This window comes from Dromaius novaehollandiae, chromosome 10 (genome assembly GCF_036370855.1).
Source record: "Dromaius novaehollandiae isolate bDroNov1 chromosome 10, bDroNov1.hap1, whole genome shotgun sequence".
Taxonomy (NCBI): Eukaryota; Metazoa; Chordata; class Aves; order Casuariiformes; family Dromaiidae; genus Dromaius; species Dromaius novaehollandiae.
Window position 1 is genome coordinate 12,672,088 of NC_088107.1, and position 23,901 is coordinate 12,695,988.

Sequence of the window (23,901 nt, forward strand, 5' to 3'; positions counted from 1 at the left end):
TTTTTTTTTAAACTCCCTGGCGGTGCGTTACAGACAAAGGGGCTTTTGATGGATTTTCAGCGAGCTCTGCCCGGGCTTCCGGAGGCCGCAGCCCGCCGCGCTGCCGGGGCTCGGGGCAGCTCCCCGGCGCCCTGTTTTCGCGGGGCTGCTCGTTTAGCGTATTTATGGCGCGTGAGTCAGCGGCGGGCCGGGATTGGCTGGGAGGCGCCCCCCGGGGGCCGCGGGGCCGCGGCCGCCCCGCGGAGCGCCATTCACGGGGCTGCCCGCCTGCACGCGCCGAGAGTCATTCACAAAAACTTCATTCATAAAACGGGCGGCGCGGCGGGGCCGGCCACGGGCGAGCAGCGGCGCCGCGGAGCAGCCGCGCCGGGGCCACCGCAGCCGCGGCGCGCCGGGACCCAGCGCCGGGACCCAGCGCCGGGCACTGCAGGATGCTGCGGAAGGACTTTCCGGCAAGAATTAGCAAGACTTGCACTGACAGCTGCTGGCTCTGTTCAGATCAGTATTTTCCTTGATTTTTTTTTTTTTTTTTTTCATGAATGGAGAACGTGCAAAATGCAGCATAGGGGTGTTTCTTCCTTTGGGGCAGCTGAAGCTGGAAATGCTAAACGCTGGGTGCCTTGCTGGGTTCTTGGTAGTCTGAAAGCGTGTTTGAGATTCTAGCTGTTTTGCTTTGCTTTGTGTGGAATACGCTTGAGCTTTCGCTGCAGCCAGGACTACCTGATTAATGATGCAGGCTACAACAGTGAGTCTTAAAAGCTAGCAGTGATTTAGTGGCTTGCTTGCTTGAGGCAGAAATGAGCTTAGGTTTGGATAGCAGCTCTTCAGATTAAACTGCTGGAGTATTGCTATGCTTTCCTATATGCTTCTTTTATTACTGCTTACAAAATACCAGATGTCCATGCAGTTTTAAGCCTCGCGCATTGAGGAAAATAAACCACTTGAGAGGCAGTCAGCAAAAATATCCAATAGGTTTCTCTTTTTAAAATTGTTTGAATTGCTTAATTTCCATATAATTTATCTACAAGAGCCAATTTATGCAAGAATCTCCAGTTACAGAACTGCCAAGGCTATGAGAGAACGCAACCAGCAGAGCCTCGGTGGACACGTACTGTATGTAGGGTTATTTAGGCATCCAGGAATGCTGCACAGGGCTAAATACAGCCGATTCAGGAATGATTCGATAACATCACTAGATGAAGGTACACAAAATACATCTTTAAATATCAAAGGCTCTTCGTCCTCTTCCCATTCTTCAACACCTAATTTACTGACTGAAGATGTCTCACTGGGGACACAGGACACCTGCACCACCTTGTGCGCTTTGATACCCCGAATGGCTAACATTAAACTCGCCAACCCATCCAGCCTGCCGGGGCTGAAAAGCTTCTGCCTCGGAACAAAAGAGGTGCCAAGAATTAAACTCACGGAGTGCGTGACCATCCCGAACAGCCCAACGTCACCTGAGATCAGCTGCCTCTCTGCATCCTACCCGCAGCCCGACCCGGACAAGCAGCTCCTCAGCACCAAGGCTGCCGGTGACGGCGCCCCGTGGGGCTCGGAGGAGGCTGCTCCTGCGGGCAGACCGGACAGGAGCCTCGCACAGAGCGCTGAGCCCGTTGCCGAGACGGGCACGACCTACTGTGTGCGGGTGAGTACTTCTCGCAAAGTCTCCATTTTCTAACGAAGCGAACTGTGCAGATGGCTGCAGTGTGACCCCCTTGTTCCCACTTCTGGAGCTGGTGCCCCAAACCACTTATTTATCCTGCGTATTTCCCCTTTCCTGATGCCACATAGGTGGGACTGTGTTGTTGAACTGAGGGAGTTAGAAGGACCTCAGCCGCTCCCAGAGGCAGCACAACATTTGTTTCTCAGAGAACGGCTATGCTCTTAAAGCAGTGCAAGTGAGCCGAAGTTCAAGCAGGCGTTGCTCTGGCAGGCAAGGCGTGCTGGAGGCAGAAGGAGCACTCATGGAAATGGTTTCCTAGCATCTCCTGTAGAGCAGCTCCTACGTATTAGGTGTAAACGGGCTCACACCTCTGGCGTGTTTATCACCGAGGGTGAGGGAGCGTGGCCGGGCCCTGTGCTCCTCCCTGCAGCACCCCGGCACCCGCGTGCCTGGGCGCCCCAGGAGCTGAGCTCGCAGGGGGCCAGAGCTGCCCCCCTCCTTAGACACTGTGCGCTGGGTCTGCTTTTCCTGGTAATGATCATGCACAAAAATCCCTGCGTGTTTCTTCAGAAGACACCTGGAAATACCCTCGCTGGGTATTTTTCTTTCCCGCAGTGTGTGCTGGCATTGGTGCGTATCACCTTCGACTCAGTAGTCAGCGGTGAGGAGGAGACCTGGCTGCCTGAGCGGCTCCCTGTGCTCCGTACGTTTGCTCCCTCCACCTGTACCGTGCTCAGGAGCTTTTTTTTTTTTCCCCTGTGCCTCTCTGGACTTCATATTTCTGTGGCCAGATCTTGCAGTTTGAAAAATCACTGACAGTTGCTTCCTGCTCTGTGCTCTGAAGCTCTGTCCCTGCACGTTTTAGTGCTGACCTGTCAAAAGCGCTCCCAAGTGAAAACCGCTCGCTGCTAGCACGGAGCCGGGGAGCCGGTTCAGACTGTGGGCACGTGACAGCAGAAAACGGTCTAAATCTGCTTCAGGAGTAGCAGCTTCGTGGCCGGGCAGGCCCCCGGCTCCCGCAGCCCCCGTGGCCTGCCGGGCCGCTCGGTGGTAGTCAGCTCGCCGCCCCGGGGCGAGCCGTGCAAGTCAGCGTCCACCGATAAATGTGTTCCTCAGATGAGGCCAAAGGCAGGGTGTTGGGGCTGGTGTGCATCTGTAAGCTGCCAGTTTGGCGTATAGGATGTGTCAAAATGTGCCGGAGGAAAGGGGAGAGAAAGCTATAGGCTGTGCAAAGATTGTGTGTCCTGTGTGATGTTTCCCAAGCAGGAAAGGCTAAACGAAAGTGCAAGGCCAAGAAAAAGGGAAACTTTCTGAATTCAGCGCGAGGGCAGCAAAACAGGGTGGATAAGGGTGAGCTGGGGGATGCAGGGCGTCCTCACTGCTGGACGGGCTTTCGGCCAGGCTCCCCCTGCCCCAGGCAGCAGCTGAGGCTCCCGGCCGGCAGCGGTGGCACGACGGGTTTCGTGGGACGTTTCCCCCGCTGCCGCTGCGAGCGGGGCTGCACCAGAGCCCCGGCCCTTGCCAGGGGCCGGCGAACGGCAGGAGGGACACGGGGCGGCGCGGGGAGCCCCGGCGCGTCCCGGCCTTCCAGGAAGGCTGGCGGGACGGTGCGGGTGCCTCGCTGGGCCCAGGCTGGGGTGCACCTCTGGGCTGAGCCGTCGGTCTTGTTTTAATTGTGGGACTGGCATCGGCCAGATAGCCAGGCACGGGAAACAGAGACGAAAGGGCTCCCGTTCACATTTACCTTCTTGTTCAAGGCAGCGGCGAGAGTGAAGCGATGCTGGGCAGGCGCCTTGCATGGCCTGAGCTCCCTCATTGCGCTCAATGGTGCCTTCCGCGGTCGTTTCTCTTTACCGACCGCTCGTGTTAGCGTTAGAATTCGTTCGGACATTAGCAAGTCTCCAGGATAGATTAACGAGCATCTAGGGTCTGATTTACAGCAGTGTTTAAAGGGCCAAATGCAGCTTTAGGTGCTACGCTGCAGGCCAGCTGGCCTAGAAACGTTTGCGCTGGCAAATGGTGTCGTGGCGCTGAGCTCTTCGGCACAAGGCTCTGCCTTTTATCCTGTGTTTGCAACGGTGCTCGATGCAGGGGAGCGCGCGCCTGTGGCTCTGGGGCGCCGAAGGAAGCGCCCATCGGGCGGTGCCTATGGAAGCGTGACTCGGGCAGTGCCTATGGAAGTGCCCATTGGGCGGTGCCTATGGAAGCGTGACTTGGGCGGTGCCTATGGAAGTGCCCATTGGGCGGTGCCTATGGAAGCGTGACTCGGGCGGTGCCTATGGAAGCGTGACTCATGTGGTGCCAATGGAAGCGTGACTCGGGCGGTGCCAATGGAAGTGTGACTCGGGCGGTGCCTATGGAAGCGTGACTCGTGGTGCCTATGGAAGTGCCCATCGGGCGGTGCCTATGGAAGCGTGACTCGGGCGGTGCCTATGGAAGCGTGACTCATGTGGTGCCAATGGAAGCGTGACTCGGGCGGTGCCAATGGAAGCGTGACTCGGGCGGTGCCTATGGAAGCGTGACTCGGGCGGTGCCTATGGAAGCGTGACTCATGTGGTGCCCATGGAAGCATGACTCGGGCGGTGCCTATGGAAGCGTGACTCGTGGTGCCTATGGAAGCGTGACTCGCGTGGTGCCTATGGAAGTGCCCATTGGGCGGTGCCTATGGAAGCGCGCGTCGTGCGGTGCCTATGGAAGCGCGCACCGTGCGGTCCTCCCAGCCGAGCCGGGCTTGCCGGGGGCGGCAGGAGAAGGGAACGTGCCGGTGGAGTTTCCTGCCTCCCTGCTGCGGTCGAAACCCAAGAGCCGACCCGCTGAGCTGTGGCCCCGCCGGGACCGCACGGGCGAGAAAGAAGAAGGAAAAGCAAAAACGAGAGCAGAAGGCCGGGAGGAAGCGGGAGGGCCGAGTGAAAGTGGCCGAGGGGTCGTCCCCGGGTTACGCACGGTCTGGTTTTCTGCCGGGCTTTCTGGAAGTCAGAAGGCCGGGGGGAAGTCTCGCCGGCGGGGCTCTCCGGCGGGTACCCCGCACCCAGGGCGCCCCAGGGCGAGGGCGAGGGTGGCCGCGCTGCTGCGTCCTCGCCGGCAGCGGCCTCCCGGGAGCGGCGGAGCGTCGCCAGGGCCCCTCGCAGCCCGCCACGCGAGGCGGTGCCTCTGCCTGGGTGCTGGCCCGCGGGCACCGGGGCCACGGGGCGGGGGAGGCTGAGCTCCTGCGATGAGGCTTCGTGGCTCAGCTTCAGTCAGCGATGCAGGAGTCTTTGAGAGGTTACGTTCACGCTACTGAATAAGGATGCTATTTAATTAAAATATGGAAGGAAGAGGCTATTGCCAGGTATTTTAAAGCACATTAACTTTATAGAATGGAATAATACGGTACGAGCTGTTTGCAGCATCCTTTTTCTTAAGGATGTCTTTTCAGTATGCAGGTTGAACCTCTGACAGCAGGTTGTGTGGCAGGTATGCGTGTAGTTGGTAGTCTCTAGGGTAAAAATGGCCTGATTCCTGCTAGTGTCCGAGCTAAGGAATAGGCTGAGGTGTATCCTGAAGGAGTGCCCGTGGGAACTTGTCCCCTGCACAGACCTGCCCTTATTTGCCGTTCGGATCCGCGCCGTGCCCGGAGAGCCTCCCCTGGATCCGGCTGCCCGGAGAGGGGTGTTTGCGGCAGCCCCTGCTCGGTGCCCAGGCCCTGGGTGCCCCGGCTCGGGGCAGGGGAAGAGCCGGTCCCGCATCGGCAGCGGTGACTGCCCGGCGCTGCCGACCTGTGCGCGGCTGCCGGCCTCCCCGCAGCCTCCCGAGCCGCTCGCACCCAGGGAGCTGCTCCGGTTTGGGCAGCCGGCCTCGCCGAGCGGCAGTAAATGAATACCTAGGGAGGCAGAGCCGAGCCTCTCGTGGGAAGGAGATCAGCTGGGGTCATTCATTGCTTCTGAGCCGCATCTGCGATCCACGAGCCGGGGGGTGTTTTTAGTCTGCCGACCCCCCAGCGCCGAGGGGCGCCCGCTGCGGAGGAGGGTGGTGGGACGCTCAGCGATTTTTGTTGCTTAGCTCAAAAGCGCCTCGTTGAAGCTGCGCTGGGGGAGGGCAGGCTGGGCGGGGAGCAGCTACGTTATGTTTGTAGCGCATTTGACCTTCGTCTCATATACGTTTGGGTAGAGGGTGCTCAGCAGCAGCAGCACGCTGCCGTAGCGCGTCTACTAGCAAACGCTGTCGCCTGGGCTCCTTGTTAGCCGGCTGTGGGGTCTGTAGGAGCCGGCCTTGACATTAAGCATGAATTAGTGCTGTTAACTAATAGCTAAAATTGCAAGGCTTCAGCTGCACTGTTTAATTAGGAGCTGTGCGCTCCGCTCCCGGTATCGGTTCTGCTGGTGAATCACTGGCTGCCATCCAGGCTGGAGCCGGAGCCGTTAACTGTGTTACGGGAAGGAATGAAACGAGACGTGGGTCTGCATTAGAGGTGCCTCAAAAGCCTGTTCACGTGAGTCCTGCTCGGCGCGCCCGCCTCGCCTCCCGCGCAGGCCTCATCCTGCTCTGCAGCGACTCTGCACCGGCTCTGGTGAATAAATGCGAGCCGACGTGCCTCTTCGCTAGCCGCAGCCCGTTGCACCCTCGTGTGCTGCCCCGCGCGGGGTTCGGGGAGCTGTGCGAAGGCGCGGGCGGGCTGCCGCCCTGCTGATGCCTTGGCTTAAATTCTCCCGACACACGGCAGCGGGACCCGGCCTCTGCCCGGCGCCCCTGGATGTGCCAGCTGGCTTTTCTGGGAGCAGCCGTCTGGGTGAACAGGACGGGGAATGGGGCAATCCCTGAATTAGAGTCTGGGCTCGGGTGAAGATTGCTGAGAAAAGCTTGTTCCTTGCCTCCTGCCTTCCCCTCTCCCCTGGGCACCAGTCGGGTCGCTAGTCCCCGCAGATGCTGCTGCGGAAGGGTTAACTGTTGCCTTGTCTAAGGCTTAATTCTTTTTCCTTCCTAGGAGAGTGTCTTTTGTTTTCTTTAACAGGATTCTGGTATCCTATTGTCCTTTTTAATTGCTCAGTGAGCTTCTCGCTGGCCGCGGGACCTGCCTCTGCTCCCGTCCCAGCTGCTTGTCCCTGCCCAGGACCCTGCTGCAGTTGTTCTGTCCCCTTCCCACCCAGACGCGGCCCGACAGCCGCTGCCAGCCGTGCCGGTTTCCATAACCAAAGGCAGCTAAAATATATGAGGGATACAGTGAGGTGCCATGTTAATGCATTTCCCTACTCAGGCTTTTAAAGGGGGAAAAAAAAAAGGTCTTTTCTGAATCATTGATAAGTTCAGCTTCACTCAGGGTCACTTATGCAAAAACCTAATATTGATTTTTCATCTTTGCTTAGAGTAGCTTCCCACGCATCTGCTCAGGATGCAGCGGGGACTCACTTATCAGCATGACTCACCTACTCCTCTAAATCTCTCTTTTCTCAAGGATCGGGGAGCTGCCAGACAGCTCACAGAATACTTGACCTTATACAGGAGGATCAGAGGTCTCTGCCATGCTATAAGCTGAGGCTCTAAACATATTTTCCACATTTGCTTTGTTCCCGTTAAGCAGGAATATCTTTAACAAGTAAGACAGCTCTCAGAGTCCTTTACAAAGTCATTAAACGCTCATTAGGGAAGCGGTCCTGCTGACCCTTCAGCTGCGTACTGGTGTCCTTCCAGGGCCCTGACCTAATTCTGGAGCTCTCCCCAGGGCTGCACTGCTCTTTGGAAGGAGATCAGGACAGGGCTAAGCCGACTGTTGTGGAGCCCCTGCCTAACTGCGCGCAGACGCTCTCTGTGTAACACACACCTTCGTTTCTAGAGGTCTCCAAAGCTGACATGGACCCCTCAATCCAACCCCCTTCGAATGCCCCGGCAGAAAAATCAATTCACAGGCAAACCGAGGCAGAGGAGGTGAGTACGGCACCTTGCCCTGGGCAAACAAGGGTTCCTCCGTCCTTTGGAAACTGGAGCACAGACCCTGCCTGCCCCCGGCCGGGGCTCTCCGGAGCGTCCCAGGGGCCGTGCGAGGTCTGCCCGTGCGTGGGCCGGCTCTCACCAGCGCCCGCGGGCAGCACGCGAGAACGGCAGGAGAGCCACAAAGCTCTTTCTTCCTCCCGGAGAACATTTCTTTGTGGAATAGAGGACGCAAACTGGGAAACCCAGATCTGTGCTAAGCCGGTAAAGGGGACAAGTCTCGGCGCTTCAACAGCGGAGAGATGGACGCCAACGGAAATGCTGAAGGGATTATTAAGATATTTTGGGGGAAAGGTAAACTCAGTGGATAGCATTAGCCTAGTACACTTCATTGGGATGAAAATATTCCCTAGGTTGGTATATGAACATCACAGGAGTCCATGGGCTGACACATCACCACATCTGATGTTTCTGAAAATTGCTGAATTTTATTAATCCTTAGTCCTGTGAAAATCCCAGATGAGTATGGAAAGCCCCCCGGCTCTGTCCCACATGACAGAAATGTGGGATCTGACTCTGATTTAAGGCGGGTTGATTTATAGTGTGGGATCTTAAGAGCAGGTGCTATGAGCTGGAATTGCAACGCCACCTTCTTCATCTTCTGCCGGGGGGGGTATCTGCCCCGGGACCTGCAGCAGCAGGGAGCCACCGCTCTCCTCGTCCCTCCTAAAGCCTGCCTCTGCCCTGGAGGGACGTCGGCTCTTCTGCAGGGAGGCTTTGCGCTGCACCGGCCTCAGGGGCTTCCAGGTAGCCGCTGCTCGTGGGAGAACTGCGCCGTAACGCTCACACCTCCCTCCCAGTTCAGTACCACAGGCTGAGCAGGGAGGAGAAGCAGAACTGGAAAAAAAATGGATGACTGGATTTCATGTCTCTAAAATGCTTTGCTTCTTTTTGTTTGCTATGTTGTTGAAGTCAATAGTGTCTTTATTGCAGTCCTACACACTCTTCAGTGAAACAAGATATATTTAGTAAGCAGATCTAGAACGGCTGATTCGATTTTTCCATTTAGACTGTGGTTCTGCATACATTTAATGGACTGAAACCACATTTGCATTCTCCTGTGATCCTCCTCTCACCCGCTCTCTAGATCCTGACGTAGCCGTCCTGTCTGTCTGTCTCTCTGTTTTCCCTAGTACATGGGCTGTATCGAAGTGCTGCAGTCAATGAGGTCCCTGGACTTTGGCACGCGAACACAGGTCACCAGGTAGGTGGTATCGAACCGAAACTCAGCACAAGAGTGAAACGCCTGAGTGCTAATTCCTGCAGAAAGCTGGGGCCATGCCAAGCTCTTGCACTCCTTTGAATAGGCATTTGCATGTTTTGCTTTGTTTTCCCAAGTGACGAGTTGAATTATTTGATCATTACAATAGGCTTTTGCGCTGGCACATGAATTGTTCCAGCCACAGATCTGATTCCTCTCCCGGCTCTTGTTTTGGAAGCGGAGAGGATCCCCTGCGGTCGCGGCGTGGCACCAGGGACCCAGCTGGCGGGGTGCCGCAGCGGCCGGGCTGGCCGTGGGGCTCAGCACGGGCTCCGCAGCCGCCCGGGAAGAGGGTAAATCCGCCGGCCGGCGCTGCCGCGGGCGTCCTGCTGCCGGGGCCATGCCGGAGCTCCCTCGGGCACGTCCCTGCCGCGCTGCCCTCTCTGGGCTGGACACCCGGGCCCCCCGTCTAGCAAGGTCTTCTCGTGACTTTTTAATCAGATACGGGACATTGCTTGGCCCCATTTACAGCCAAGGCCAGCTACAGCTGTGAGCGGAGGCACGAGGAAGCCACGCGAAATACAGCCATTTCCAGGCGTGCTCCAGGCCCAGATCTCCAGGCTGCAGATCAGTAAAAGATGAATACTTTGCTCTCAGATACAACTGACTGCGGTTTAAAGATGAAATTTTTTGTGCTCTTTTGGAAAGCTTGCACCTTGCGTTGCAGATTGCATTGCTACCAGTCTTTGGGCATGGATTATTAATACATGTGTGTGGGGGGGGGTTGAAATGTCATGTCAGGAGTAGAAAAGCCCAGTTTTATTTTTACCTTCTTTCTTACCCTCTTTGCTAGCCCACGCGCCTGTAAGTTGGCATGTGCAGAAGTGTGTGAGTTTGCCAACAAGCCCCTTCCTCCCCTTGCAGCAGCCACGTGCCGGCGGGCTGCAGGTGGGACCGCGCGGCCGGGTCTAGCGCCCCGCGGAGCCGCGGCACCGCCGGCAGAGGAGCTCCCCCGCGCCCCGGCCCCTGCGCCCCGAGGGTTTCTCGGCGGTGGGTGGGTGGGTGGGTGGAGTGTTTTGGCCGTGCCGTAGGCATGTCCCCTCCTGCCTCTGCTGTTTTTCTGGCACGGTTGGCGCCACGGATGCCAGAAGTGCGGCCTGGGCCCCCTGTGCTGCCTCGCTCTTCCTCCCTGCTGGAGGAAGGTTCACAGATGCTCTTTTGCTTCCTCAACTGTTAGTATCAAACCAGCTGGAGCAGGGAAAGGAACACGAACAGGTAGGTGTTAAACTTGTAGCTGTTGGCTCCCAGACTTACCAGATAAAAGGAAGAAACCAAAAACCTTGAGTCCTGAAATGCCTAGATACCATGCTCTAAAGCAGCCTGATCGGTTTTATACACAAACTCAGAAGCTGTTTACATTTACCGTCAGCATGGGTGTGCAGTCACCCCGTTCCTGCATGTGCATATGAAGAAGTGCCTGTGACACAGATACCGTTCCCTCATCCGAACTGTTCATGGAGCAGAAGGAGCGATGCAGTACAGCCAGCCCGGAGGAACCAGCCCGGTGCCTTCAGACCGAGCCATTGCATTGCTCCGTGGTGTCAGCCAGAGAGTGAGGTTATCTCCCTTTTGCAAGACATGGAATACGTATGTTGTCACACTTACAAAACAGAGATTTGGATGGCTTGTCTGGAAAATAATGAACATGAATTACCGCTTAAAGAGAACTTGCCAACCTAAATTTGGCCCGGACAATAAGGTTTTGTTAAACTGAGCTGTGTGAAAACTTAACAATGGAAATGTTTCCATCACCTAAAAAAAATGTCGCTGCTGACCTTAACAAGCTCTTTTGTGTATGAGAAACTCAAAACTTAGACCGTTTGCAAACCAAATGTTGAAGTGCTGATCGATCGACTGCAAACTGACTAGGAGCAGAGATAACGCTGATTATTCCGCTGTTGTTCTCCCCGGCGAGTAACCTTACAGACGGCATGCACAATGCGATAAACAAAAAGGTATTTGAAATGATTCCATTTTAATAATCTGAGTTATTTCTACTGGGGGTAAAAAAATATTTTTACTCTGACGGCATTTCCCTAAACAAAGGGCCATGTTCTGCTTTAAACCGAGGCAGAAGGGGTCTCTCATTGCGTCTGTTCCCTGACTTGCTCCATGTGTATTTGCATTCTTAGTCTCCTGATCTCTAAAATTAAAAATGTTATTTACCTACCTCACATGATTGTTGGAAGGACCAGCCAAAGTGCCAAAGTGCCTTGAGGAGGCAGAAGAGATGAAAGCCAATGATTTATTTTCCAGTTCAGTGCTGGTCTTGCATTGTGGGAGTCACTCACCAGTGACGAACAGTATCTGGGCTCCCAGAACATATTCGGTCTCATACGAGCATGGTGTTTCTGTGCAGAAATGCAGCAGACAAACCTAGAACCCGCCTGGCAGACCCGAGGAGGACCTGCAAGCCAGCCGCCGGGGTGATGAAGGTGGAAGGTGGTCTCCCAGTGCTCTGGATAACTGGAGACCGGGGGTGCGGAGATGCCGTGTGGCTTCGGCTGTGCGGGGAGGAGGCTGGCAGAGGAGCCACAGCTGCAGCCGTTTCAGACATTTTCTCCTCCAGCTTTCTGCCATGCCCATCCACGACCCGAATTCACAGCAGCCGACGTGTTCCTGACAACCCGCCTCGCTGGTGGCGCAGGAGGGGGCTGGAGTCTGGGCCGGTGGCTCTGAGCAGAGGGACTGGCCAGAGCCCTGGGGCCGTAACGTCGTGAAGGACTGCAGCCGAAACGGCAGAGCTTGCCCGCCGGGGCCGTAAGCGAGGCGAGCGTAATTGCAGCTGGAAGAGCGGCTGTGTGATTCATCTCGCTGTAATTTATACCTTGCTGTTGTCAATTTAAGGAAAAAGTAAGCCAGACTGATAAGAAAGTCCCTGCTCCCTTTCGCATCAGCTGAATCGGCTGGTTTTAAATCCAGTCTGTAGCTAAGCCAGGGCCACTTGCATTCGCACGAATCCTCGCTGTCCCTTGCCGGGGGGCTGGACTCCACCCTCGGCACCGGGTCGCTCCACGCGGGGAGGCAGCGCGTCCAAACGAGCGCTGCGCACCACAGCGCTCTTCCTGCAAAGCAGGGAGGCACATCGTAGCATCCACGTGCTCTTGTTACACCCCTCCGCGCTGTGGAAATTGCAATCCCAGATCACAAGTAGGTGACGAGTAACATCAGCAAATAACAATGAGGAGACTAGGTGCCTCTCCTGGAGAGGCTTTTTTTTTTTTTTTTGGGTGGTCACCCGTAGGCGTGTTGCGCTTGCTGTTGTCACAGCAAAGTGTTTTGGGCCGCTGAGTGGTCAGACTCAGCCCTCGCAGGGTGGCCGGGCTGCGACCGGCCCTTCCCTCCCCTCGAGGAGCGGCTCTGCCTTCGCGCTTCCCTCGTTCAGCCCTTTGGCTCTTCTCCTGCCACACATCCCCTCGCTCTGATAAATCAAGCTTGTTATTAGCGATTATATTATATTTGGACATTTACGGGAAAAGGGATTTTGTATCTCAGATCACGGCATTAACTTGCAAACTTGAAAAGGGTCAGGCAGCACGGTTAGGGCGAAGGGCAGCCGAACCGCGCCGGTGGGGACGGCTGGTTGAAGAAGGCCGACTTTGTCTGGAAGAGTCATTTCAACTTTGTTGAGCTACACAATCCCTTTCTGTTAGACGGTGTAGGCAGAGCCCGAGCTGCTTGAAAGCCCATCTCCAGCAGCATGCTTATCCGCTTACATCAGCCCCGCGCTCGTCTTTATGCTCCTTTGGGGAGACAATACACAAAGTGGCTCACTGTTACTGCGAGCTCTTCTCCCGCATGCGCGTGCTCGCTCTTCTGTTTTCAAGAAAAGTGGGGCTAAGAGTCCGCAACGAGTGTAGGTTTGACAGTACAGCCGAGCTGGTTTAAAGACTCCCAGATGCCAAAACGGGGTTGTCCTTGCCCCTTCCTCCTGCTCCCATGCTTGCTGGAGCCCCCTCCGAGCGGGTTCAGGCTGCTGGTGCAAAGCCTCCGGCGGGCGAGGGAGCCCGAGCAGACCCACGAAGGGCAGCCCGGGCAGGACAGCCTGGCCCAGAGCAGTAGCAAGTTGCCCTGACTCCTCAGGAGTCCCCCAAATCCCTGCTGCCACTGGCTCTCAGCCCCAGCGGTGGCGGCTGACAAAGGTTGTGCGCTCAGGGGACCTGGTGGCCCAATCTGAGAGGCTTCCCTGCATCCATGTCCCACATCCCAGCTCTGTGTACGTGCTCCCATGCACTGTGCCAGCCCTGGTGAGCTGACGTCCTGCAGAAAAAGCCCCGGGAAATGCCACCTCCGGGGATGAGCATCTGCCAGGCTCCCTCTTGACCAGGCTCCCAGCGTAGGAGAGAAGGAGGTGTGAGGAGCAGGACCAGGCTCTGGTGGCGCGGGAAGCCTGTGCTGGCTCCACTGCTGGGTTTGGAGCAGTCTTTCTCTGGATGGCGAAAAGAGCTGGCCCAAATCTCTTGCATTCCCCATGGAAGAGTCGAAACCTTGTCAATGTACCAATGATTAGTTTATGTGATTGTGTGGCATGGCCGGACTGATGGAAAGGGATCTGACCTCGGATGGCAAGCGATGTCTGAGGAGTTGAGGAGCAAGATCTTCTCTGCCTTAAACAACAAGAATGACAAATTCCTCACAACTCTCCCGATTTCATTCTGTGGCTGCCAGGGTTGAGAAAAGCTGCTGTAGAGCACCCAGGTGGAGTATCTCCTTCAGTGTGGTTTAAAGGAAGAACGAAAAAAGCTCACAGTGTTTTGCTTTGGGAGGAGTGACGAGGAGGAGCAGCAGCATGTCTGCCACTGCTTCAGATTTGGAGAATATAAAATGGACAAGTGAGTGGCAGAACCCATAAAACTGCACATTTGTCCAGAAGCAAGAGGATTGACTACGAGACCTATGTGTGGGCTAGACTTGAAGGCTATAGGTAGCCTTTATGCCCTGTGTCTGATTTTAGTTTCCTTTAATATTGAATGAGAAGATGAGCTCTCATTTTCCAGGTCGATTTTTGGAAGCCGCAAGATCCTCCTTCTGCATGCCCGTTCCCATGTTTTTTAGCTTTGGCTTTTCTATTGGTAACACCTAGATAAAACAGGAGCAAAAGAAGAAGGATTTCAGGAGTGAATGAATTGACTTGAAAAGTATATTTCCAATTGTGAAGGGAGAAGCGCTTTGCTTTACAGGGCCGAAGTACCGTATGTTTCTAAACAGACTCTGACCCATCTTGCATAGCCCACAATGATGCTCCTCTTCTTGTCTGCTGTTTTTATTCAGAGTATCTTACCTACATTTTAATAATTTTATTATTGCTGAGGTCCTCATTCATTTGACAGTCTCCAGATTTAATTTCTCAGGTTTCTCTCTTGACAGGAAGATTCAGTTTAGTATTAGGGCTCTTCAGTGTTTTAAGCACACAGCGGATCAGCCCAGCAACACGAGTGGGGTGCAGAGCAGGCCCCCGCAGTGGCGCTGGGCCCTTCGCCTCCCGCGGCTCTGCAGCGCTGCTGGCCGCAGGTTCGCGTGCCGGTCCGCTCCCAGCGGCGATGCCGGAGCCGCGGGTGTCCACGCTCCCCGCCGAGGCACCGCTGCTACGCGAGAGGTGTCCGGCCTGGAGGCTGGATCCCAGGGCCTCTTCTCATTGTTTAGTCTCTTGATTTTTTAGCCCCTTTGAAACAGAACTTTCTCAGGAAATAAAGCCCGGCAGCGTGTTCCTCCCACGCACATGCACGTACTTGGAAACAGGCAAACTTTCCTAACTCATTTCTTTCCTAATTAGCTCTTTGGATAATAATTACATGAAATAAATAAACAAACAAATTCCCTTAAGAATAAAACAAAATCCCAACCCTTGAAAGCCCAAATCTGAATTCAGCTCAGGCTTGCTGTGAGATGAAGGCTAAGGCTACAGTTCCAGAATAAAATTGCCCAATATAGGAACCAAAGTCTGAAATGCTTTTCTGAGCAGAACTGGCAAAGTGGAAGAGAAGCCTGCACGCATTAATGGGGATCTGTGAATGGTGCTAGCATGAAAAAACAACACGGGTGCGATGTCTGTGCCAGAAGGAAGGACTGGTTGATAGTGTGAACCTAGAGTGGGGCACTGATTTCTGAGACCTGATTTGTGCAGAACAGAAGTTTATGGCATGGTTTCACTCCAGCATAACACGGTATTGTTTGGATTTCTCAATATCTTTGATTTTGTTTCCAGCCATTCAGTGGCTGACTCGCACATACACTGGTTTGGAGTGGAGTGAGGGTTCCCTTGTTTTGGGATGTCTTCGGCTCCCAAATCTGAACAATGTTGGTCATAGTCCAGATGAAGCTCAGAAAAGACAGGGACAAACCAAGGAGGATGTAGGGAAACGGTCTGATAGATTTTCTAACCTGATTTTCATTTGTGGAGTGGTGTCAGGAAGAGCAAAATCACATTCAGCAGCGCCGCTTAATATAACCTGTGAACAGCCCCTCACTTCCTGATTGCCGGAGCATAGCTGGAGTTAAGTACTGCAGCGAAACCCAGGAGTCACCGTAATGAAGAAATGACTGAATGGCCACACTTCCATCATTTGCTGGAGAAGAATATTTATGAGCGAACATGTGAGGGCAGTTTCTTTTTGCTGACATGATGGTCTACTAAAATAGGTGCTTGCAAAAAGATAAAATTGAGAGAGGTCCTAAAGCTGAAGCTAATTTGCTGTTGATTAACGAGATCACCAGGGAAAAGGAGCGTGAACACAGAGTAACTTAAAGAGGCTTGGAGAAGAGGAAATGTGTTATGCTGTTGGTCCTGAAGAGCAATATGGTCTACATTTATGCCTGACACAATGTCTCTCTTCAGAATTACCTAGTTGTGGCAAAGTAAAGCTAAAAGCAGAACTAGTTTTTTGGGGGGGTTTTTTTGTTTTTTTTTTTTGGTCAGTGCATCATAAAAGGATCATCTAAAGTTGTTACTTTTATGGCACAGATAGAAAAGCTGAGACACTGAAAAGTGCTTTTTGCATGATCATATAGCGAGCACAGAGAGATACAGCAAATGGAAATTGTGACTTTGATCTTAGTCATGTACCGTATCCATGGGATCCGTAATGCTTCCTTACTCCTGCATGAAGTCTGTGCATGTACCTGCAGTATCTTGTGGTAGTACACGTGTATCGCTTCAGAGATGACTTCGGGAAACATAAAATGAGCTGAAACAAGGTAATGTAGCTCAAGTTTTTGCAGGAGATGAATGTGGAGATGGGAATTGAGATTATTCTAGGATAGTTTCAGAAACTCTACATGTGTTTTTTGGCCTAGTTGTGTTTTGGGCAGGACAAAGGCAGATTTGGGAGGGAGAAATCTGCTTTTTCTGTTTCTATCGAGGAGCTTGTTTGAGATCAGTGTGTCTAATGAGGCTGGGTAGTGCACAGCAGTAGTGAGAGAGCATGGGAGGGAAATTTGCTTTAGATTTTCTTTCCAGTGGTTTGCAGCGACACATTTCTCGAGAGGGCTCTGTTTGTGACCACCTTGTGGATTTCTCCGCCATCAACATTCAGCATAATTTTCTTTACATCTGAGCTCAAAACATCCTATTCTTGCCTAGTTCTTTTTTCTGTGAGCACATTATGAAGGTTTCAAAAAGGAAAGTGGTTTCAAAACCGTATCATGTGAACTGCAGCATCGACTAGTGCAAACTCACCTCGCATGGACAAGAAAATGCTTTAACGTATGACCAACATATACCTACGTAAAGACTGAATTTATGCTTGATTTTACCTGATAGCTCTGAAATTATGGACTGAAGTTTAGGAATGTGGCCCTGAGACAGCAACTGCATTTTCAGAAAGTTTCTCGAGGAAACAGGCTTCACTTTGGGAGCAAACTGCACAGAAAGTCACAACTCTCCTGGGCTGATTTGACAGAAAGGAGAACACATAAATTCAGCGGTCCATGTGCTTCCTTCCTCCGAGTCTTACAGCACTGTAGCACTGAGTTTCAGCGCTTGCTTGAAAGAAAAGAAAAGGCTTCAAAATGCAAACGCAGTTGAAAACACACTGGGATAAGGGCTTCTCTCTTCCCTGTGAGCCCCATGGCAGAGAGTCCTGGCGGCTGGGGAGGTCATGGGCTGCGCGTCCAGCCCTGCAAGGTGTTTTTGTGCCTTTTGCAATGTGTCTTGCATTCCTGACTCCCCAGGAAATTATAAGAGGATGGCCAGGCTCTTTTGCATGGAAAACTTACCCCGCTAGCATCTCTGCTTGCTGGTTTATGAAGATAAGGGTACCACATTGATTCTGGGACGTGTGGGATGCTGCAGCACCGCTGGCATCTCCGTAGCACCGGGATGTCGAGGAAAAGTTAAGGAAATTTCCTAAGCACTTCCCAAGCTAGTAAGTCACCATTTTTACAACAAGACAAAAAGTATCAATAAGTGAAAAGTCTGTGACCGCCAACAAAATATTTTTTCCAACTGCTCTGCTGGTTTCATCAGTATAGTTGATTGCTACATCGTATGTCAAAACCAATAATCTGACTGATCGTATATCAGAATTTCCTGTGTTGAAGTGTGGCAGACAGATGCAGCATGCCACTTTGTTAGGGTAAGTGTGCAATTTAGCTGTCTTTGATATAGGCCAATAAACACTGTGAGTGCTTTATGCCTTACGCTTCTGCTCTCCTAACTGAGAAGCACCTTGACAGCTAGGAAAGGACTTTTAATTTGGGAAATACCTGCAAGAGATGGAAAAGATATGAACTGAAACCCCAGATCTGAAAAAGAACCTGAGAAGCAGAAGTAGACCATACCTCTGAATTTCCCTCCTGAGCTTTATCTTTAGCAAGCACCACAACGAAACCTTCATGTTCTAAGAAAAGAAACGTTGAAACCCAGCTCTCACTGGAGCAAACTATACACCTTGATCTTAAAATGAGAAAGTTTTGTGTAAAATTCACGGAGAAAAGTTTCCCGCTAAAAGGGGTGCAGAACTGCTGACAGCAGCCCTTGAAGCATTTTTTATCAGTGTGTGTGTAAAATGGGCAGAGTCTAACAAGGGTTTGGCCGAGAGCGTCGCACTCTGCTTGGCAAGGAAACATCCTCCAGGCTTGCCAGCCTGGCTGCTGGAGTAGCCGCTGCACCCGGCGAGGTGGGACCAGAGGGCTGGGGGACCTTCACTGAGCAACTCTACAGTGAGTTAGGCTGTAAAACAAGGAGCTCCCTGTGACAGAAAAGAGATTTTTCCTAAATTCCAGAATGGTCATGAGATGTTTCTTCTCCTTTATTTTTTTAAGAGAAACCTAAAACACCAGACCAGCCAATAAGGGCACCCAGCTGGGCTCACTCAGCAGGTCTGTGATGCTCTAAATAAGACTGACGAAGGCAGGTGAGGGCTCCTACCTGCCAAGCAGGAGACCTGTCAACCTTGCTGCAAAAGAGGCTTTGAAGGCATGAGGTCCTTTTCATTTCTTGCAGTTTGTTGGGGTTTTTTGGGGGTTTTTGTTTTGTTTTGTTTTTAACAGGAAACTTCCATTAGGTGAAGCTGGTATGTTCTATGAAGGAAAAGAACCAACCCAAAAAACAGATTGCTGAATCTCACTGTTTCACCAAGTAATTTTTTTAAAACTGAGAGGGGGAAGTGAGGGGAAAAAAAAAAAAAAAGAAAGACCTTCTGGAAGATTTAAGTGTTTTTAAGTGGGATTGTAACAATTAATCACAAGGTTGCTGACCCTGTTACAGCTGATGCATGTTAAATGATCCAACAGTTTCTGCTGTATTTTTCTATTTGTAGGGAAGCAATAAGCCGACTGTGTGAAGCTGTATCAGGTACAAATGGAGCTATAAAGAAGCGGAAGGTAAATAGTGTTTTAGCTGAACATTTACCTTTCTGTATCTGCTTTTGATAAGCTAGAGATGCGATTCCCAAACAGGGTTCAGTCCATGTTGGAGTTGGTGCATGTTCATTCATCTGAGCTTCATGTAACACAAAGGGTTGTTTTTAGCAGGATGTTTAGGCAGCTCTGTTTTGGGGGTGCCAGCAATGCTATACGTTATTCTTAAGGGTTAATGCTCTGGCCACTGTTCCTGCTCCCACCAGCCTTTTCAGTGCTCAAAGCTTTATGATTTTGGGGTTCTGGCTGGTAAAATGTAGGAGGTTTTTTGATTGCAAAAGGGAGCTCATTCACTGGAGGGCTACCTGATTGCTATTTAGACCAAAAAAAAATAAAACTAGAATAGCTGTGTTTGATGGGCTTATCATTTATTTAATAACAGGCATGCAGTGAGGGGCCATGTAAGTAGCTTCTGTTGGGTAGTGTTCAGGGGAAGTTATTGATTTCCATCGGTAACCGTGGAGCGCAGGAAGAATGACTCTCGCTGAACATGCTCCTGAAAAATGAATACACAAGAGAATTTTTTGATTTACTCAGAAACACTTTATCCCCCAGAAATGAAGCAGACTTCAGTGGGAAAATGATGTGTTCTGAATTATTTGGCCAGCTACAACATTTAGTTCATTGCAGTTTTGCTTCTTTAAAACTCTTTTTTTCCATTATTGACATATAAACAAACATCAGCTTTAAATATGATACTTGAATGCATGGTTTTTAAGATCTATTTGCATTTCATCAAGTCCTTATCCTTAATCCACCTAAATTCTCAGCCAGATACTGTAAAATCTACTTGACTTTGATGTGCTTCTGCCCTTGAAAAACTCAGTTGACAGTCTTTTTCTTTTGTTTCTTTGTTCAAAGCCTCCAGTTAAGTTCCTGTCTTCTGTGCTCGGCAAAAGTAACCTTCAGTTTTCTGGCATGAGTATAAAGCTGACCATTTCAACAAGCAGCCTCACTTTGGTTAATGTTGACTCGCAGCAGGTAGGATACACATAAGCCAGTGTCCTTTTCTCCGTGCTACTGTGTTCACCTCCTTTTGTGGCATCTGAAGGAACTGCTAGGCACTTTAAATGGAAAGCGGCACCATTTAGTCTTGGTAAAGCTGAATGGCATTGGTGCCTCTGGATCTAAAAATGAGAGCATTTTGGAGGAATTTGACACGTGGTATATACCCCTTTTGTTTATAATAGCGTCTTTCATGCAAAAGGATCTCTAAGCACTTGGCAAACTGTTTTTCTATGTGTGTCTCTGCTTGTACAGTGCCTGATAAACAAGGCTCTAGTTCTGACTGGAGTGTCTGACAAGTCCTAGGGGAAAAAAAAGATACAAATAATGAGTCACAGCTTAGCTTTGGCATCACTCAAAGCTATCTCATGGCTGGGTAATATATGTGCATAATCAATTATACCATGCAGCTTCTCTGGGCTCCTCAAGGCATGCTCCTGCGAGCCTGGGTTTGCCCTAGATCAGGGGATGCTCCCTTCCCAGCACGTGGGAAAAGGCAGCTTCATGCTGCCCACCAGCTTCCTCCTTCCACACCTGGCTTCAGCCCAGAGCATTATCTCGCCCAGGGACAGCACTGGCTTCACTCCTTGGTGGAGCAGGGGAACATCGGGGAGGTGGTTTTGACTCACCGGTTTTGGAGGAATCGCTGCACCGATGCTGGTGCAAGGCTGCCGGGCGGTGGCGGCTCTTGGGATTCCCCGCGGCACAGCGGGGTAAGGAGCAGCAGCACACGGTCTCCCTCCCTCCCAGGTACAGCAGCCAAGAGCTCCCCTACACCAGGCCAGGCCCCAGGGGTCTGCACCTAAAGTATGGCCTTTCTAAACCGTGCGTTTGAAAGCCAGCTGGACAAATCTGCTTCCAAATGCACTAACGTGCCCCGTTTGTGCCCGTGTGGGCCTTCAGGGTGCTGCCCTCCAAGTCTTTCTAGGTCTTTACTTACTAGAGCTTTGCAAATTGAAAATCCTGTTTGTTCCACTCTTGCAGTGCCACCACATTTCATTGTGTTCCCACTTGCATAATCTATTGCAGTTGATTTTATAAAAAAGAACAGTTTGTCTCCAGAGATGAGGTAATGTGTGAAACTAAGAAAAGTTGATGCTTGATCTGGCTGGAGAAATCTATAACAGACAATAGTTTAGTGCTAGCGCTGAAAGAGGATGTGATCAGAGTGTCACTGGGGCCTCTTCATAAAAATGCCATCATTATACAATGTATGCATTTAAATAAACTTCTGGTCATGTTCGGCTAAATTAATTTATCAAGAATTTGTAAATGTATCCGGTGTTTCCAGTTAGTCTCCTATCAAAGTCTCATGTAGCTTCATACTGACCAGGTTATAAGTTGGTGGCTGCATTCATTGTGGAAACCCTTTAAGGAAGATTACTCAGGGATCTAGATATTACTAAATATGAATACGTATTATTAAAAAATAGTCCCACCTCTAGCTCCTTCCTTCAAAAATGGTATGTGCATGTATTAACGGATTGGGTTGTCATGAATTTAATTGCTTGCTCCATGAAGTTATGTGTTCTGCTGTTTTCTAAATGTATGGCACATGAGCACATTTAACTAGTTTGTCATGCTTTTCAGATTATTGCCAATCATCACATGCAGTCCATCTCATTTGCTTCTGGAGGTGACCCAGTAAGTATTGATTTATCAGAAACGCTTCCGTAGGTATAACGAAATTATTATGAGAATAAAAGCACCTGCAAATACTTTACTTCATCTGTTCCCATCTGCAAACACCACAGGTTATACTATGGTTCTGGATGATGACAGGAGTACAAGGAAACTGAGGGGCTGAGGCTGGAAAGGAGACTGAGAGAAGAGACTCAATGGATCTTTATGATAGACATATATATGTACCCTTCCCATCGTCTGTCAGTGAGCTTCAGTTCACTCCAGATCCCTCTGACCCGAGGAACTAAAATTAAGAACATATAAATGTAGGAACTACGTCGGGTCCGTGCTCCCCACAGTCCAATGCCTTATCGCAGAAGTGGTGGGCACCAGCACCGCTAAATTTTAGAGGAATTTCAAGGCAAGCAAGCAAAGTCCCTATGAAGCAGACATGGCATAATCCCATTTTTTCTGTGGATATGGGTTTTCTCCTAGTACCATAGTCATAAATTGGGTGACATTATCATGCAAGAAGTTTTCTATCCTCTTTCAAATTCTTTATTGAGGTGATTAGAACTGGGGAATTTGTCATCCATAACCATGTCCTATCCGCTCTCTGAATCTGAGCACGTTCCCAGCCCTGCCAGCCTTCTGAATTTCACACTTCATGTGTTATGAAAAACGTACTTTTTTTTAATCAGTTTTGAATTTTCTGCCCTTCAGTTTTGTTAAATGTCTCCTTGTTGTTATGTTATGAAACAAGGAAAATAGAAGGCTCTGGTCATGTTCCTGATAACGCTGGGGTGGAAGTCACGTCTAGCTTCAGCTGAAAAATGACCAGTCTGCCTCTTTGGATTTAGCAAAGCGACCAGGCAGGGAAACTAGCTGGGAAGCGGCCCTAAGTGGTTGAGCGACCTTCCCTGGTGGGCCCTGCAGGTGATGTTGGCCAGCACAGCTGCTGTGAGATCTTTCCCAAGGTGGCTGCAAACAGCAGCTCTGTGGAGCTGGGGTGGGATGGGCGCAGGCTGCCTGCTGTTGGCCCTGCACCCAGCTGAGAGGTCTCGCAAGGACCCAGTCGCTCCCTACTAGAGCCTTGAAGATCCGTTTAATGATTAAGGCACTTTGAGATCCTAAGAAGTCCAAATTTTACCCTTAGAGACCTGTGCCATCCTAATACACCGCACTGCACAGTGCAGCCCTTGGGCTTTGCAGACCTCTCGGGATGTGGTTTTCTAGGTAGCTGCCAAACGCTGGTGCACCGCTGTGCTGAGCATCACAAGCTGCTTTTTCTTTCTGGCTCATGCTGCTAAGCTTGATGTTGCTTTATGTTGTATGGGGAACTGGCTTAACCAAGGTCCCCTTGACCTGAACCTGCCTGCGCCCCTTCCTTTAGATGTACAATTGATTAAACTTTGGTCAGAGCACAAATTCTGGTTGCTGAAATTCTGTGTGTGCCACTGATGTGGTACAGCGACATTAACACCTCCCTTTTGTTCTTTTGTTGTTAAGCACATGCAGGGAGGATCCTTTGCTATTTTTCTAACTACAGAAATAGTTCTCATAGCAAGATCTAAACTTTAACCCCTGAATAAAGTTGGATCCATTTTTTTCTCAGGCCTATTGTTTCTTTTACTAGAAGCCCATTTTTGCAGCTAACTGAAGTCCAGTCTGAATCTTAATATAAATTACTTTATCTTATTGTAACATACGTATCCTTTGCCTTCCAGAAACATTTTCACATACTAATTTTCTGTACTCTTTACTCAAAGAGAAAATTCTGATTTTCTTGATGATTGAACAACTTAAATACATCTTTAACATTTAATATCCTCCTCTCAGGGAGAATCTAAGAAAAGCCCCAGCATGGCTATGTGCTCCGTGAGCCGGTACTACTGGGAAATTATGTAAAATAGAGGTCTCGATCATGGTTGGTGACTAGAAATCCAGCAGCACTTCATATGAGGGGGAGTTTTGGTGACCTGTTCAGGTCATTTTTTTTCTAAAATTCTCTTTACAGTTAAAATAAGATACAGTTTCCTTTGGACGTGTGTCTCTGCCTGTCCCCATGTGCAGTTGCCTGAGTTGCTTAACCCTACATTGGGGCCTGAACACAGCTCAGTATTGCTCTGCGCTGTTCAGTAATGGCAATATTCTGCTCTAGAGGTGGCTTTACTTTAGAGCAAAGTCATTCATGCATGTACTTAAACATTGCAAAGGTATTAAAAAAAAAAAAAAAAAAGAAAAAGTAGGTATGGCTCCAGTTGTTTTAGCTGTGTAGTTGCTCTCTAGATCTAATTCATTTAAAAATGTATTCTAAAATATTTATGAGCTTTAAGAAAAACCTCAGAGGAAAAGGAAGGAAATTCAGTTCACTAAATGCATAAGAAATATTTAGCTTTCTTTGCTTTAATGATATTAACTTCAGAGATTAAAAAAAAAGATCTAGGACAAGTTCTGCTGACCCTAAGATCTGCTCCTGCTGTCATTCATTGTGAATTATTAAATGATTGTTCTTGTGCATATT

The 23,901-nt window shown here is 50.7% G+C and overlaps 1 protein-coding gene across 1 annotated transcript in view; it reads left to right on the top strand.

Moving 5' to 3' along the window:
- The window catches only part of SHC4 (SHC adaptor protein 4), a 34,988-nt gene continuing 11,087 nt past the window's right edge, over positions 1–23,901 (top strand). The window contains exons 1-5 of the mRNA XM_026097101.2: positions 1–1,651; positions 8,764–8,834; positions 18,650–18,713; positions 19,611–19,730; positions 21,345–21,398. Of these exons, the coding sequence (XP_025952886.2) occupies positions 1,073–1,651; positions 8,764–8,834; positions 18,650–18,713; positions 19,611–19,730; positions 21,345–21,398 (888 nt within the window). The 5' untranslated portion in view covers positions 1–1,072. The remainder of the gene's footprint in view (positions 1,652–8,763; positions 8,835–18,649; positions 18,714–19,610; positions 19,731–21,344; positions 21,399–23,901) is intronic.